Source organism: Sebastes umbrosus, chromosome 13 (genome assembly GCF_015220745.1).
Source record: "Sebastes umbrosus isolate fSebUmb1 chromosome 13, fSebUmb1.pri, whole genome shotgun sequence".
NCBI classification, from domain to species: Eukaryota; Metazoa; Chordata; class Actinopteri; order Perciformes; family Sebastidae; genus Sebastes; species Sebastes umbrosus.
In genome coordinates, this window is record NC_051281.1 from 20,221,817 (window position 1) to 20,240,723 (window position 18,907).

At 40.8% G+C, this 18,907-nt stretch overlaps 1 protein-coding gene across 5 annotated transcripts in view; it reads right to left on the reverse strand.

The window, feature by feature from the left end:
- Window positions 1-2,964: 2,964 nt before the first annotated feature.
- LOC119500335 (cytoplasmic protein NCK2-like) overlaps window positions 2,965-18,907 on the reverse strand; it is a 39,667-nt gene continuing 23,724 nt past the window's right edge. For 2 of the 5 annotated variants that reach the window (XM_037790022.1, XM_037790023.1), the window contains exons 2-4: window positions 12,913-13,154; window positions 5,297-6,075; window positions 2,965-3,702 (exon numbers count right to left, since the gene is read on the reverse strand). In XM_037790022.1, coding sequence (XP_037645950.1) covers window positions 3,508-3,702; window positions 5,297-6,075; window positions 12,913-13,138 — 1,200 coding nt within the window. In that variant the 5' untranslated portion in view covers window positions 13,139-13,154 and the 3' untranslated portion in view covers window positions 2,965-3,507. The remainder of the gene's footprint in view (window positions 3,703-5,296; window positions 6,076-12,912; window positions 13,155-18,907) is intronic. The other 3 variants (XR_005209606.1, XR_005209605.1, XM_037790024.1) reach the window with 3 other exon arrangements.

Below are 18,907 nucleotides of genomic sequence, written 5' to 3' on the forward strand. Positions count from 1 at the left end.
AAAACCCCAGTCATAACATATCAAAAAAAGTCATAGTACAGTATGTAGAAAACAATTTTAAAAAACTATGGTATATTATGTCGAAAAAAAGCTATAGTATAGTGTGCCGAAAAATAAAAAAAGTCATAGCATAGTGTGTCGAAACATTTTACAGTCATAGTATAGTATGTCGAAAAAACAAAACAAAACTCATAGTATAGTATTTTGAAGAAAGCCATAGTATTGTATGTCGAAAAAATGTCATAATATAACATGTAGAAGAAAAAAAATCATAATATATACTATGTCGAAAAATTTTAAAGTCATAGTATAGTATGTCGAAAAAATAAAAACATAGTATAGTATGTCGAAAAAAAACATAATATAGTATGTCGAAAAAAAGTCATATAGTATGTAGAAAATGTTTTAAAAAAGTCATAGTATAGTATTTTGAAGAAAGCCATAGTATAGTATGAAGAAACAAAGTCATAATATATGTAGAAAAAATTAAAACGTCATAGTATAGTATGTCGAAAAAATTAAAGTCATATTATAATATGTAAAAAAAAACATATAGTATGTCGAAAACATAGTCATAGTATGGCATGTCGAAAAAAAAAGAATCTGTGTAATGTTGAAAAAAATAAAAAAAATGATATAGTATGTCAAAAAAAATCCATGCTATATTATGTCGAAAAAAAGCTATAGTATAGTGTGCCGAAAAATAAAAAAGTCATAGTATAGTATGTCGAAAATAAAAAAGTCATAGTAAACTGTGTCGAAAATAAGCTACAGTATAGTATGTCGAAAAAATACAAATTTGTATAACCCTTTTTTATTCCAACATTACAGATGTAAACAATAAGAGAAAACATAACGTACCTTTTGATGACAGATTGGGCAGCTGTAGCTCAGGTGGTGGAGTGTGTTAACAAATATGACATAGGAAAAAAGTATCTTACAAATTAGTGAGTCAGTCCGGGTAGGAGGGAGGCGCAACAACAACCAGCAGGATAGTAAAAACAACAACCAATCACACATTTCAATAAACGTAATCTTAGTATTCTTCGAAAAAATTTATTGAACAAAAGTATTTAAATTCTCATCACGTTGTCGGTGATACAGTACCATAGTTTGATCTCAGCGATTCATATATGCACCTCATCTTATTTTTTGAATATATACATACAGTGGAGACAAGAATTAAATAACAATGCTCAATAACATTCAGATATATCATATAAAAGCTGAGGACCCCGTGATCAACAACACTTCCATTGGTAAACAAATGCACAAAGGAAAAGAAAATAGACAAGGAAAATGTTTGGTAGGACTAGAATCATTTTTCATTATAGACCAGATGACAGTATATTTGGTTTCTTGAAGTAAAAGATGACTCTTATTATATATATTGACAGTTAAGTTAATTGATGTTAAGCCCCGCCCCCTTAGCTAAAATGTTTACTACTCAAAACTGAGTAAACAGAAACGGGTCCTTGATTTCAGCCAGAGGCAGACAAAAACAGGTGTGTCTCATTTCCAGCCAGCAACGGTAAATTTTGCCATCTTAAATGACAACTGTCGCTGGAAGATTTTATTGGCCGTAGCTGACTATCTAGCTAATAAATGGTGGGCTATTTGGCCTAGGAAGGGGCAGGGTCTATCTGCAGTCTTGCAGGCTACACGACACAACCACTTTACTACAAGACACACCCCCTGAGATAACCCAAACCATGATCTTCTTGTAAACCTAACCAAGTAGATTTGGTGCCTAAACCTATCCAAACTGTGACTGTTTTGAGGGCATATCATTTACTAGGTGTGTCCTTTAGTACTGTGCACCCACAGATAGACCTACTTGGTTGGAAGTGACGCTCGGTTACTACTGTGGGTAGTAAGCTAGTTAGACGATCGTGCCAATGATTATATTAGAGCAGATAAACACACCGTTTAATCCCTTCCTTATACTTTCATTCAAGCTTTTGGTTTTTGAAAAGCTTGGAAATAAAACACTCCCTGCAAACTCTTTGCGTTAAATGTCTCGTAGACAGACCTGCCGTGCTCGGTTACAGTCGCTAAGCTATGATTGGACAATCGCTGTTCGGGGGATGGGTTTAGCAGACTGGTTTCATGAATTAGTAGTATTATGAAGTATTTCCAAATCATTTGTTGACCTATGAATGACAGTGTGTGATGTATAAGTGTAGAGCTCAGGGGCCATCCCTTCTTAGTTCATTACTTACTGTGGCCTCAGTTGATCACTAAATTGTGTAGTTTATTTGTGTATAAAGACACTTTTCTCCCAATTCTCTGTAATCGCAAGATTCACAAAGATTACTCATCTTTGACAAATACTACACCTGAAGAGGTACTCTTTTATAACTATTAATTCACAGGAGCTGGAGCAGATCAAGTGTAGTTACTCAAAAGTAGTTACCAAAAAGGTTTTTTTATTATTATTATTATTCTTCAGTCAGTATCCTCATGTAGCTACAGACACATACTGGAGAACAGAACAGGAACATGTTCAATGTGACACAATATAAAGCATGAGCATAGAGCTACGAATGAATGCCAAGTATGGTGAGTGCAGTGCAGACCTGGAGCCAGTAGTATGGGTACAGGTTGGCACATTTGGTTACATTGATAAACATTCAAACTCTACAGGAAAACAGAGCTCTCCCCTATTGCATTAATGCTCCCTCCCCCCCGACCCCCCGCTGCCTTTTAGAAATATTACAGGAAGTATTGTATCCAGATTTTCAATAAGATCCCTACTAATGACTGGGTCTGTGGGGACAGAAACAATTTGAGTAAGTGACAGAAGACACAAGTTCAAATGGGGGAGAGAAATCATGTAGAGGAATGATAAAAAAAAATTAGGAGAAAAAGGCAAGAGAGTGATTCTGGTCACTTTGTGAAGTCGTTGTATGAAAGAGCAATGATTCAAACCTCCAGAGAGGAATTTAAATTATCTTTTAAAACAAAAAAAAAGTTAACTTAGAACAAGCATTGCTTATAAAAAAAATAAATGAACAAAATAAAACAATGGCCAGCAATTCAACAGGTAAGGTCCCTCAGAGGTCTGTCTTCCTATGTGGATTAAGAGCAATGGTGTAACCTACAATGTGCGTGGTAGTACATGGACATTATGTATGACATCAGAAAGAGAGCTCAACCCCCGACAAGGCCTCAGGCGTCCTGTTAGCAGCAGATGTGGTCACTGCACATTCAAAAGACAGAGGCTTATTATGCACTGTGCCGTACATGAAGGATGTAGCTGGGTGTTTGCTGACACAATACTCACCTTCTTGGGGTTAACTGCTCGGTTGTAGAGCTAGAGAGAGTTTCATCTGATCGCCACTGGAGGGCGACAGATAAAAGTGGATGTAGTACAGACGCCGCAGCGAGAGGGTCCAGAGCTAAGGCTTCAGTTAAGACAGTTAGGGGGTGGCATTAGTATCATGTGTGTATGAAGAGTGTGTGTTTATGTGTGTGAGATCCAGTGTAGGTGTGAGGATGTGTGAATCACAGCAGCGCTTTCACCAGGTACAGCTTGTCTCCATGTTCGCTGGTGAAGATGGGGGCTTTCTTGTAGTGCTCCACTAGTTCATCGATGGAGCCGAACTTGCGCTGGCCGATACAGTAAACTCCCTCCGACTGCTGCACTTTAAAGTGCTTATTCTTACCGGCCGCCTTCAGAGACACAGAGAAATCATTGGGCTGGAAATAGAGAGAGAGACAGTTGTTGATATGGTTAGAAATATGAAAGAGTGACAGAAAAAAAACATGCAATGACTTTTTAAGACAGACTGCTTTACTCCAGCAGGTGGCAGTGTATTCTCACATTTAAAGATCTGGACCCACATTTATCAAACTGCAACATGTGAAATTGTTAACTTAAAAGATAAAAAGTAAAAATCCTTCACTACTCCTACGTCAAAACTTAAATACAACAGCTACTTAAAGAAACATTTATGACTTAAAAATACTGAATTTAGAGAGCACCAAGAATCTCTTTAAGGTTCCCTGTTAAGTTTTAGACCACGTTGCTGTTTTTCATTGAGTAGGTTTATGACATGCACACATGGGTGACACACAGGCCTACCAATGACTTCAAACTATTCCACTGATCAACAGGTGGCAGTAACATGGCAACATATGCAGCAATGCGCCAACAAAGGCAGAGGAGAAGGAGAAGACATATTTTTAAATGACTTTTCAGTATAGCATTAGTCACAATAGAAAAATCAGTCCAATCTGAGACAATATGTATACTTCAGAATAGGATAGTTTTGCATATTATTTGCAGCTGCTGCTGCTTTTTCTTGTAAACTTCTTGCTCCATACGCATAGTTGACAGGATGTTACACTACTTTTTTGTTTTACTTCGGATTGATTTTGTCTTTCTATGCAACTTTCTTATCACAATTTATATATTCAATTACAGTTTATTATACATGTTAATTGGTAATGACGATATTAAGGTTTCAGACAAACAATATTAACTACAAAACTAGAGACCATCTTGCGATGGGATCACACAAGCCGCAACACCAAATCGGGCCAGGGGCGTTAAGTGGGCGGGCCCCTTCCCCACTTTCTACCCCCCTAAACCCTTGCTTGGACCGCACCCATCTTTGAACTCTGCCTTCATTTTGACCTCAACTACACACCTGGAAAGTTTTGTGACTGCATCTTGCACAGTCGTGACGCTATCGCAGAAACGAAATCTGTCTACATCCATACACATAAATAAACACGTGGCAAAGTACTCAAAACGGCCTCTGTGGTAGTTCCTGCTACATTAGTGTTTCTCCAGAACCACATCTTGCCATGATGAGTCACACATAGACTCACATGGTGAAAACAACAGCAGCGTCGCTGTCGTGGCTAGTAAATATGAAAACCATATATGTTTTTGTAGAATAGAATCGCAAGGATTTAAGAGTGCTCAGTAGGGCAGATGTAGGTTTAATTCTTGTGTCTGATTGGCTCATACTGCTCTTAGCATACTGTATATGCTAATAATCATGTAATCACTTAAAAGCTGCTCTTAAAGGTTACTCTGACACTTTGTTCTAAGTAGGAATGAGTCAATGATAAATGTGTCATATTCTTCACTTTTAGCAAACAACATTTTGGCTCTTAAATACGGGCCCATAACGTGTCATGCCGGAACTAATTCACATTTCTTATATTACCAAACGCAGATATTCCTTCTACTAAAATGTATTAAATGTCCTCTTCTGCCTCATTTGAGTTTCTCCCAGCCTTCCTAATGCAACTCAGCCATGACGTCACCCCACAGACTCACCGATGACTCGCTGTCTCGTACGAGGAAGTCGCCCTCCTCTCCTCTCTCGTTGAGTATACACTCGGCCTGGTGTCTGGTGACGTTGCCGTAGTACCAGTCCCTCCCGGCGAACTTCCCCGAGCGCGCCGGTGCCACGGAGCGGTTCTGCGGGGAGCTCGACGTAGAGGAGGGCAGGCCGGGCCGCTCGTCCAGAATCATCACATAGTTTTTAGGCACCAGGCCCACCACGCCATGTGAGTTCTTACACCTCCACCACTCCGGGTCGTTCTCAGGCTTCTCCACCACCTCCATGACCTCTCCCTTCTCAAAGTTCAGCTCCTCCTCCGTCACAGAGCTGAAGGGGTAGAGCGTTTGAACTAAGTGGAGCACTGCAACGTGGCCGCCTGCACGCCCGTTTGCCAACAATGTCCCTTGAGAGCCTCCCTGGTAGCCCTGTGAGGAATCTCCTTCCTCTCTATCATCAGCCCCACCGAGCTCCTCCAGGACATAATTGGAGGGAAACCAGCCCACGCGTCCCCCCTGACCGCCTCGCCACCAGCCGTCACTACACTTCTCCATCACGACCACTTTGGAGCCCTTGACCAGGGTCAGCTCGTCTTCTCTCTCTGCTGTGTAGGCAAACTTGACCACGGCGGGGACGTTGAGGTCATAGATCCTTTCAGCAGCTCCTCCTCCGCCACCGCCCCCGCCCCCACTGCCATTGGAGGGGTACTCTGTGTCTGAGCTTGGCGTTGGGGAAGCATCGCGGGCGCTTGTCTTCCTCTTAGTTTTTCCCAAACCTGCAGCATGAACAGAAACAAAAGAGAATGTGACGTCGATAGAGAACCAGATTGTTTCTTCTCATTTGCTTTAAATTAATTTTAAACCATTTCTAGACTTTTTGGCCACAACTGGAAACACAACATTGACATATTATTAAAGTTGATATGGCAAACGTGTTAGCAAACAGTTGCTTGTTTGCACATCCAGCAGATATGATGCAACATTATTATTCATTTGGAATCATGTTTGTGAATGTAAGTCACATATTCAGCTCTGTTTTGGTCTCCTAAATGCTCCACTATGTTCACCAGCTAGAGGCTAACTTTGTGTATCTGCCGTTTGGTGCTGGGCAGGAAGCTTTCAATGAAAACAGCTGCCTGATGAAAACGGTGAGAGTTAACCTTACAATTACGTTGCAAGTTGTAAAATCAAAACAATGACCTGAAAGATGCTAAAATGCTACGTTGAGCTGATGTGAGCAGCAGTCAGGTGATAATTCACTGTGGGTTTGTCACTACAAGTAAACTCTTTCATAAATGGTCATTTGATTAGGGGTGTTAATAATTAACCGTTAACCGACATTAATAACTTTTAACGATTAATGCTATTGGTTAAAGCTGAAGTAGGCGAGATTGGAGCAAATATGATTGAAAAAAGTTATTTTTATAAAATGGTCGCTATAACGTGACAGTAGTACATGAAACAGGTAACCTGAAAAAAAACCATGTCCTCCGGTGCTCCTAACGGCATCTGCAAGATTTCACATACCGGAGGAAAACAAGGAGTCAGAGCTGATCTGAGGTCTGCTGTCCATCTGTTGTCTATGAGAGTCAGCTGTCAATCACTCGCGAACTCCGACCAAACAGTCGAACTAGGCAGCGCTGATCAAATATGAATCAATATTCTGTTACTGAAATGCCTATTTCTCGCCTCAAATGTTTTCAGAATCATCTTGTAGTGTACGGTTTAGCTGTAAAATGAGAAAGTTTGTGACGCGGCAGCTATTGTGAAATCTGTTGAAGGAACGCCAACTTTTACTGGGACAATGCACACAGCGTCATGGCTGCTAACTCTCCTGGACGGGTGAGCTGAGGACTCCGTTGTCTGTTTTGTGCTTACACTGCAGCTGGTGATAAATGATGGATTTAACCTGTTTGTGCATTGGATTATCATTGCAACGCACTAATTTTGTAGGTTAGCAGTTAATAATCGGTTATGAGGGGTAAGTTATCGGTTAGAAAGAAAATTTCAAATTAGCATCCCTACATTTGATCCATAAAAATATTGATTGTAGCAGCTCTAAACTTGAAATGTATAATCCAAACACATTAGGGCAGTTGTGAGAGGCTGTGAAGAGTGAAAGCAGGTTTTAGAAAGCGGGGAAAGGCCTGAGCTCCGTGGGGAGAGGAGGCAGTTTAGGTCAGCAGGAAACTAATTGAGGTTGCAAGTTGCACTCACGGGCCCTCAGAAGCACAAAAACTACTTCAGAAATAGAGGATACAGGATATCCCATGAGAAACCTCAGCGGGTGAAGGACAGATCGATACTGCTGATAATAGAATTAACACAGAGGTGCACACATCCACATGCACTGAGCGCCCCCATGTCCTTTTACTCATACACAATGAAATGAAAGCTTGTTATCTAGTTGGTATTCTGTCGACACCATCTACACGCCGTATACACATCTATACTAATCAAAAGGGCTGAAAATAGGTGGTGTAGACAGGGAATGGAAAGTGGAGCAGGCACCGTGGGTTTGATAATGACAAGCACATCCAGGATCAAAGTCTGCTCCTGTCTTACCTGTCTCTGCCTTTTCCATTCGTGTACTTTCAAAGACATCTTTAAGCATGTGTTTGCGCACTTCAACGAGACCTTAAGTTTCTAAAGTCTCTCAGCTGAACATAACCAAGGAGGTCGCCTCTTCAAATTATTGTTAAAATAATAACGACACACTATGTGGTTGACAACATTTAAACCGTTCACTTGACAGTTGAGGCTCATGTGTGCTACTAAAAACTGAAGTGAGTTTCTTGACAGCTAATCACCCAATTTTTTCCCCCACAGTGCCCGCTGAAATGCCACAGAAATGTCATTGCCGAATACAACATTTACATTGATTGGAAAACTGCTGGGTTCACACAGAGTAGCATGAAACTTGTTGGCAGAGATGAGAGGACGAGGAGGAGGGATGTGGAGAAAGACTAGGAGTCCCTTGGCTGCTGTTTCTCACACAAACAGTAGACCAAGCACATCAGAGGCCACAGCTGACAAAAACGCAAAGAAGAAGGATGAGACAGGAATAACAAGCAGATCATGTTTATGGATAGACGTGTTCATCCGACATATCTGATAGCTGTGTGTGTGTGATTCTGTATCTCCTGACTGTGAGCCAAAGACAAAGGTTGACTCTTGGGCCTACTTCAGATGGTCCCTTAGGAAAAATAAAATGGACTGTCGCTGCCACGGGGTAAAGACACACAAGGAGGCAGCCAACGCACACTCACTCGAGCAAAGCGGAAACACTTTAACGCACACACACACACCTTTCTTCTTCACTCATTTCCACTTCAAGGCACCGGCCTGCCGGTTAGAGCAGCAGCAGGCTATTCCCTCCTCCCACACATTCACTCCCAACCTTCACCTACCTCTTCATCTCGTGGAAGGAGACTAGATTTTCAAGCCCAGAGGACTTCCACTCAGAGGGAAGTCAGTTGATAAAAGCCTCGATGACTGCATGTTGCGGCGTATTGCTTCACCAGGGCAGTTGTGGAAGTTACTGTATTAAATGAGCCCACACAATACCACACCACCCACCAGACACATTTAGGAACGCAGTAATAAAAAAGCACAACCTGGCCCCTAAGTGAAGAATTAGCACTGTGTCAGCGAGTGCTGTGAGTTAAAAGAGTACTTTGAGTGAATCACAGATGAGCTATGTGGCCCTTTAAATAACCCCAGCAGCGTTGCTCTCTTCTCAATATTCTACAAGTGCCACTGGTTCTATATTCACTGCATTACTGTGTGTATAACCAGTAAAACCTACCACAAGGCTCGAGAAGACAAATAAAAATACATTGGAGTGCTTAAACCAGCAGCCTGCATAGCATGCACATGCAGCATTTGGGGACATAAACTGTGCATTAGCTCATCTTAAACACGATCGAATCACATCCTTTTTCGCTAACTTCCAAAACACACCAGCATGTAGATAACAAACACGACGGTCACTCTTACAGTTTTAACAAAACTTGTCAGCTGTGCAGGTCACCACATTAACCATCGTGCTGACAGCTTCAAGGAAAACTTTGCAGATTTTCAACTTTATCTCTATCTATCTATCCGAGTTAGGGATATAGTGTGAAAATCACCTGGAGTTCTTGCCAATGTTCTCTGTGTCTTTGTTAGACTAAAAAAAGCTAAGAGAGCTTGTGTAACGTAGCGTACTCGCTGCACATTCTGCATCCTGGTACATGTGGGCACAGATGGCACTGGGGAATTTATTTCTTTAGTGGACTACATTCACCATCAGCACTGATAGGACATCCACTTAAAAAGGTGGCAAATTTTCACTTTAAGGCTATATTACACACTAATACATTACACTGTTTTAAAACAAAAAGTTATTGCATACATAGGTGAGTTTTTGCACCGTTTCAGAAATAATCTCCGTCCATACTAACACCCCTGAAAATGCATATCACGTGATCGTTCACGTACAATGGGCTTGTGCGTGACGGTGTCAACAGGAAAGCAGATCGCCTTCTGTGCAGTTGGTTGCTTAGTTACAGAAATTACAACGGAGTATTATTGTACTTCCTATAATTAAAGGTAATGTTTATACCTAAGATCTTCCTCTATCTATCCCACACACGTACTCAAACAGAGATGAATTTAGTGAAAAAAAAAAGGTTTTATTTTTCACAAACCGTTAAGTTGTAATTCCACCGTTTGGCCACTATGACAATTTCTGCCTCCTTTCTCAGCTTGTTTGAGCAGGAAATGGGGCCGTTTCGCTCAACACTTACAATAATTATGTTCATTAGAAAGTACGGAGTGAAATGGACTGCAAAGATATAATGCTGTTTGACCTGAGGACAGGACAAAGTGCTTTTAAAACACCTCACATTCACCCACGCACACTCACACACTGATGCCATGTAAAAACTCAAGTGGACAGAAATCTCACTTGCCTCTTAGTCGTACTAGTAAGTACTGGCCCAGTTTCAGCAATGAGTGGGACTCTTGCTGAATTGTTTCACCCATTAGTGTCTTTATTTCCTGTGAGAAGAAACTGGGGCACAAAGCAGCATGGAGCCATTTACAATTCTGCCTGGATGAATGTCGATGATACAACTGCATTAAAGCACGGTAAATAAGGAGGAAAAGCAGATAACAGTAACCACAGACCATACGCAAGGTCCATAATCACAATGTGGACTTACTGAGAGCCGAAAAAGAGATAAAAATAGCCAGAGACTACAGACCAGATGAAGTAATCACGCTCTCAGCCAATCAGGTTCTCTATTCAAGTGTGTGAGTAAGTTCCATTAGCCCCTGACCTCACCTATTGCTCATCACCTCATCAGGAAAATGTTCTCGCCTATTGGATTTGATCAGGCTTTTAACACTAAAGAGCTACTGGGTGGAAGAAAACTACTTAGACTGAAATGGAACTAGGCCATAATGTTGTAGTCGATATATAACAAAGTCAGGGACAGAGAGGTAATCTATCATTCCAGCACAACCATTAGCTGCTGATTTCTCCACTAATCAATCTGCTGATCATTGAAAAGCAGAGGCTTACACTGACAGAGAATGTGGCTGATGGGAACCACGTGGAAGTGTGTGTGGGGGGGATGCATGTTGCACACAATGAGAGGGTGACAGTGGCAGGCTGTGCCACGCTGGCCCACATAAAGCTGCAGTTTCCCTCAGGGCTGGTATCCACAGAGCCGAGAGGAATCATCGCATTAGACTAGACACCCCCTACGCCTCATCTCCTTCTACTCTCTCCTCCCCCCAAACTCCAAATATGTCTTTCACGACCACACAGTTACTATTTTTATAACAATTGAACTTCTTGATCATTCTGTCTTGTTAGAATTTCTACCACATGTTTTTTATTTTCTCCCCCATCTCTGTCTCTCTCTCTCCCTCTACCAGCCTGACAGAAAGTGGTAACTAATGCTAGAAATGTCAAAACAGATGAATTCCTGTGCCGTGCTCCAGCCTGCTCTTTTCCAGCTACAAGAAAGTAGAGCAAGCTGATCATTTTTAGCTTAATTCTTTCATTCTTGACTTGAACTATATATCGACACATCCCAGTTTAGCACACGTCTATAAACTGATGCCATCTCATTCTGTTAGGGTCTGCTTTTTGGCTCCGTGGCCTCTGTACTCTATGGCTGATTAGGGGATTCAGTACCCTAAGTAATTTTGTGCGCCTACCTTCAAATTCAAAATCATAACATTTTATCATTTCATATGCTGTTGGGAGGCCTTATGAGATCATTTGTCTCACTATCAGTCATAATAAATTAAACCAATTTCATGATGCCTGAGAGACATAAACAGAGATGTTTTGAAGCCGAGACTGAAGGCTCAGAGGCGACAGTTTCCTGCCGACAGCTGCACCGAAGAGCGTCACCGGTAAATATCAAAATAGAAATGCACAAGATGATTGTGTTGGAAAATGGTTAAAGCCACTGCTTGCTGACATGTGGGGGAGCTATGTACAGTACATCTCTCTCACACACACACAACTGCACTGCAAGCTCGGGTTTTATGCACAAGCTGGTGTGTACAAACTATGCTACAACACTAAAGTGTGTGTACATGTTCATATCACTCTTGGATTAAAGAAACTTGGGTATTAATAAAACAGATCATATTAGTAATGTTCAAGACAAAGAACAACCTGTCCATTATTTTTCAATTAAATGATTGCTTGGTTTGTCCAACTAACAATAAGATATTCAATTCATAATGATATAAAAACAGAAAAAAGCAGCAAATATCCATATTTGAAATCGTTAGTTGCAGCCCTAGAAGAAGAGTTGGGTCAATACTCAAAAGTATTGAGATGTCTTTATGTGACAAGTTAGTAAGTATGTTTTTTTATAAATTTATTTTTAAAACAAGGCAGCCTTTTTTTTAAATTTGCATCAAATGTTATTCTGTGTTTCTCTGAGATTAAATGCTGGTCCTGTGTTACTAGTGGATTGTGACAACAGGGAAAGGTTTGTTGTTCAACTTTGTTGCAAAATGAAGGAGGGACTTTTATAGATGTCACTAGGTGCATTATGAAATCCATCTCTTCTGTGTAACTATGTAATTTTCTAAGATCCTTTTTATGTTTTATAGCTGGCTATAAAATAAATGAAACCCCCCCTTTATTTTTTGAGTAGCTTATTAATGGTCTGTTTAGCTTTTTTTGCCTTGCACGATTCCATACAAGTAGAAATAACCCTCAAGCTATACCCACTCATACTATATGCACCTACAGTCCCTCTCATAAATTGGCAGCTATGGCTATATACACAGTCTAATGTATTCAAGTCATGACTGGGGACTGAGACAGTGTGCTGACAGCTGAGAGCAACGGCCAACTCAACAGGATCCCCGGAGTGCACAGTGACAGCTCCCAGCAGACACACAGTGAGTGTGCATGCACACAAACTGACCACTGTTTATGGCCACACTTTAACTCCTGTACCAGGGAGCAGAAAGTATTGAAAAGGAAGTGCAGGGATTTTCCACTTCTAGTGAAAATCATCTACTGACATTAAAATTTAAACACACAGGCGACCTGTTGAACTCTAAGCAGAGTGAAACTAAATTCTTCTTACCCAGTGTGTCTTTGATGTTCTTCACCAGCGAGCCTTTCTTCAGGCTGTTCTTGCGCTCTACGTAGTTTGATGGCACATACCCCGTTTGGTTGCCGGCGTTGCGGACACGCCACCAGGTCTTTGTGTCGTCCAGGAGGTAGAGACGCTCGTTTTTACGGATGTCAAGTTCCTGGTCCTGCTGGGCAGTGTAGTCCCACTTGGCTACAACAATCACCTCCTCTGTCATCTTTCATGGAGTCCTCCTGTGGAGAAGACGAGGACTGGAGTGAGCCATGGAGTAACACATTTTACAAACTGCCACATACAGAAATACTAGGGATGCACTGATACAACCTTTTCAGTCTCGATATCGATACTGGGCTTTGGGTAGTGTGTTTAATTAATAAGCTGTGTGCCTCACTGTGTGGAAGAGACTGGGATCATTCTTTTATGTGTAGAGCAACGTCAGGCTTGACTTAAACATTGCTTTTCTAACTTTGTAAAACAAAATGTAACAAATAAATAGAGAGATATAAATTTTGTGAATTGTTATTTATTATTAAAATAAAAAAATCGTAAAAATCTTAAATCTTAAAAGTTAACAGGAATTACAATTCAAGTTTAAACCTTTTTAATGCAGCAACAAATTGGTCAAAACATCAACAGGAATTAAAATTTCAGTGTATAATCTATATAGTATATAAATATAGAATTGAATTGAATAGAATAATAATAGAATTTTAGATTATATCCTGATGGGCAAAGTTTGCACCTCGCATGGCAGCCTCTGCTATCAGTGTATGAATGTTGGTGTGAATGGGTGAATGCTGACATGTAGTGTAAAGCGCTTTGAGTGGTCGGAAGACTAGAAAAGCGCTATATAAATGCAAGTCCATTTGCCATTCAATAAATCGGCCCCATTGTCACCGATATCCGATCCAGCTATTTGAATCAGTATCAGCCCAATATGTGATTCGGTATCTGTATCGGTGCATCCATAATAAATACATACATATATACAGTACATGTATACAGACGCTTCAGAGTGATTATTAGCATAAACCTGACAAAAACCCAAATATTCACTGGTGCTTATGAGTGTAATTATCTGTAGCTTCTGAAATTGCTCATTCAGACAAACTTTCAAATTTTAGATCAGTCCATATACAAAAGCACCCAGTTTAAAAGGCATTAAGATCACTCGCTCCAAGCCCCAAACAAAAAGTCAGCAATGCAATGACAGGTCATTCAAAGCTTAGTACTTGACAGTGTCAAATATAATGCATTAATTAAGATTCATTCAACGCCCAACACAAAGTTATCCTTTGGTTTATAATTAACTGATGATCAGTTGAGCCAAAGTATGAATAATGGTGGCCATCAACATTGAAACAAGACTGCCTAAAATACCTTTTATTCGACATTCATTTGTCTGTAAATGTAATATTTCTAGTGTAATGGGTGATTTCAAAGTGTATGTGTGTGTGTGTGTGTGTGTGTGTGTGTGTGTGTCCCCAATAAGACTCAGTTTTGCTACAAGAGTGACAAGTCATTACAAATTAATCCATATCCATCCATGCACACATTTTTTAAACCGCTTATCCCAGCTCACATTGGGCATTAGATGGGATACACCCTGGACAGGTTGCCAGTCTATCACAAGGGTAAATTACATAACCTTGCTAAATATTAGTTTAAAGCTTGTGGTAATATTCAGTGCCTAAAACTGGCACTAAAACTGATAATTCCTTGGATGAAGATTATGGCCAAACCTCACATTGCTCATGAACATCCTTCTGTGTAACAATTATAAAACCCAGAGGAGTCACATCCACAACACACCCTGGAGCAGATACCAAGTCAAACCAACTGTTGAAGACATGATAAGCCCGACAGGTTTTTAGGACAGTAACAGTCGCTATAAAATTCAACATTCAGCCCCAAAAAAACTATCCTGAAGAGGCTTCTTTGCTTGAGAGCAGCACAAACACACAAAATCAATTTATGTGCTCATTCTGCATGCTCTCTCTCTCTCTCTCTCTCACACACACACATACACAAAGCCTTACCTATTAGTTTTTGAGACAGACAGTGAGCAATTACATGCTCTATTTCACTGGGTCTTAGGTGAGGTGATTTGACATGGGGTTTTGCTGGACCACTTTAACTGCTGAGGAATTATGTTCACGAGCCAAATGGTAAATTGTCTATTTAGGAGCATGCAGGAAGGGATCAGGGAAGTTTGATGCAATTTAGTTTCCGTGAAAACCTTTTCTGTGATAAATGGCATTTTTGCGGTATGAGAACTATCCAAGCAATCCCGTTTATATTTAGCTCGCCGCCAAGTCAACAGTCTGCAGCTGGAAACAAGATCACTGGAATAAATGAAGGTAGTAAACATGCAGATGATGCAGATGGAAAGAGGCTCTCTCTGAAGATAAGGGTGACACAGAATGAATAGCCATGTTGTAAAGCTTTTGCATCGGCAATTGCCCAGCCTGAATAATCAAATAAAACTGTCTATTTCACATCTAATCTCATGTGATGCTGTCATTAGCTATTGTCGGACGATGTGATTTATGGCAGGCAAAACTGACAGTTGAATATCCTCTACAACACAATTACACATAATAGATACCTTTTATTGAGCTGTTTAATAATAGTGCTGAGGTTAACACTTTTATAATAGTTTCCAAATGAAACCCCTGCTGCGTCAAACACAGTTGAACAGAAGAAATTGCATGTGTGAGAGAAAGCAGGTGGGTGAGTCTAACTATATTTAGTATATGTGCACAAGAATACGGATTTTTCCACAGACTAGACACAAGGAATAAATAAGCACAGCAGCCCACATGTTTAAGATGCAGGGGGATTGTATATTCCCTAACTCGTATTGTCATTTCCATTTTATTCTTTAATGAGAGGGCAGAGCAAAGATAAAGCGTAACCACAAAAGAGAATTATGACTCATGAGAAATGTAGCCGCACAAATTAGACCATATAAAAAGATTCCATTACTGGTGGAAAGATTGATATCTTCTGTGTAGACTACATTTCATGAAATGCAAATGGAAGCACTCAGAAGCGCTGGCTGTTTTTTCAACCCAAGATATTCAATTAGGCCACAACCACAGAGACGGCGCAGCCATCACAGAATACATTCTTACAGTTACAGTCACGACTAAAAGCAGGGTTGTGTGCCACTGCATCAGAGTGTCCAATAACCGCTTTCTATCTCTACAACAAGCAGCAAAAATTCAAGCGCAACAGCTTGCGTAGTACAACGCCGCACTTGTGAATGTGCCTCTGCTTGCCGTCACTAAAGTTGTCAAACTGGATTTCTTCACAGGCCGGGACAGGGACAGCAGAGGAGGGAGTTGTGCAACACGCCACGGGGAGAGTTTATGTCAAGTTCACCATAAGTTAAGTTACTCAACTTTCCATTATGTGACAACTTTTACTGCAGCAACAAAGGCAGCAGAAGGAAGACGGTGGAAGGGTCAGTTAAACAGCAGCTGTGATTCTTTGGAGAGAGCAGGAAATAGAAGTGGAAGGGCAGATTTATGACAAGATGAGGGACGGTGACGTCAAGTCTTCCAGGAGACAGGAGGTATGTGAACATGCTGCGGCCTCTATCCGCCTCAGGCTACAGCTGCTGGATTAGGCCAGGCTATTACTTTCCTTTCCTTTTATTGCATTTATTGCTCCTGGTGAGGATGGATGGATGAGCAAGCCTGATGATGGCTGTTGGAAAACTGCTCCACGGTATTTAACTGTCACTGCATTTGAGATATTGAAATACAAAGCAGACCAGAAGTGTCAGTGGTATTAATTCCTGGCTTTGTTTGGGATTCTCTACTTTTTCATTTTCCTCCTCTACGCAGCAAAGATTCAAAGGATTCTTGCTGTCATGCAGACCTGAACCCAGCGTCCTGTTGAAGGTGATGTCACGGGCGTTTCACAAGCCGACGCTACGGCAATCAACTGAGAATCCTGCATACATTTAGGGGGTACTATCTGCATTGGAAACACGGCATTGAGTAAGGACCTGGTACCAAAAGTGAGAAGTCGAATTGAGTCGAGCAGAGCCGTACCATGCAGTGGAAACACAGCTTTTCACAATGGATTGTTGCCTTTTAATTCTGATCTGGTTGTTGATCACACAGACCTTTTATAGACAAACCACAGGCTGTAGACATGAAGTCAAACAGCGTATGAGGTCATCAGGTAACTCATTCATTGGACAGTTTTGGTGAGATCATCCTGGATCATCAGTACTACTCACACTGTAAATAGGACCAAGGTGGGGAAACTTCTGGTGACTAACAGCAGATTGTGTCACAAAGAAATAACTGATTATGAGCATTAATAGCCTTATTCTATGAATAACGACAACCTGGTAGAAACAGGATGAAAAACAGGAAACTTTTACAATAATATATGGGCAGATAGTTACTAGAGCTAGTAGGGGGGTAAGAAAATATCGATCGATTTCAAAGCTAGAGTGAATGTACTGGAAACATATGAAACTAGAAAACCTAAGATATCCAAGCATGTCATACTAGCTTGTCGGAAACGAGTCTAAATAACGCTCCAAAGTTACGCTAAATTTTGATTGAAATATATATATATATTACAAATATCAAAAATCCAGTATCAGTCTGGCTATATAACATTACTTTTTAATTAAACACAAGCTCAACACGTGTGCTTTAACGCCTTTTAACCTTGGATTGATCAGGGAAAATCCTCGCACTCATGTGCTGACACATATGTGGTACCATGATTACAAAATGATTTGTATGAATATGTCACTTATAAGATATCACATGTATGTTATCTTATAATGCTCTGGTGGGTCTGCTTTAAACACCCAAAATGAACTGGTTTTTAGGTCTCGGTCCTGTTGTTTGGGCAACACCAGTGTTCGATTGACAGCTTTTACACCAGCCCAAACAAAGCCGACCAATCAGGGAAACTTAGGGAGACTTAGTTTAAACCAAACCAAAACAAGTTAGGTATGAAAGCACCCTATAAAGTGATCTCAGTCACTACACAATAAAAACTCTTCCACAATCGTTCTAGCTTCATTCATTCATTTCTTTCCAATTTTGACATCTAAATTGACAAAATAGCACGTGATATTCTCCCATCCTAGCATGAGCACTTTGCCTCCCCTCGCCCATGATACAGATTTCTCTGTCACCTTGAGAACCTTGCTCATTTAACAGCGTGATGCGAATGCCACAACAAATCAAGACCATCATCCTCTATGGGAAATCGTGTATGTCAGAGTGGCAGCTATACCATTGCTCATTCTGATGCCGTCACTCTGGACTTGCCAATGAAATCCACAAGCTACAGAAATCAATCTGGTTTTAAACCATGTGTGCTTTACTTAACTGTGAGTGAAAACTGGATCCACCAAACAGAACATTTTATGATACATTCGTTATTTAATCAGAGCCAGTAACTCAGTTTCCTTGATATGGTTAACAGACAGACAGGTGGTCGAACAAAAAAAAAAAAAAACGCTTTTCCTGTGATAGAGCATAAACACACACAAAAGAAAACAAACAGATTTAGGGAGAGACTGGGTTTAAGAAGAGAAAAGCCTGGGAGCTCATGCTCCTCGTGACCCCCCATTCCTCTGTTGAGTTAAAAGAGGAAAGATGAGCGACAGACTGCTGAGCTGGGCTTCACAAGCACTTCACAACACCCTTCACTGTGGGGGGAACGCTCACAGGCTCTTTCAACACCACACAAAGAGAAAGGGAAAGTAAAAGAGGATTATAAAAACGAGGGGATGTTGTAAGAAAAAAACGTCTGGCAGAGCTTTCTGTGTTTGGCATTCAGGTCAAAGACAGAGAGAATTCAGCCAATGGGGGACATTTCCACCTCCCCCCCCTCCACTCCACGCTGTTTGCAGTAGTTGCTTCTCACAGGAAGGAGGACTGCTTTACTCCCTACTGGCAATCAGTGTCAAGCATTTGGAGTGGACAGAACAGACTGAAAC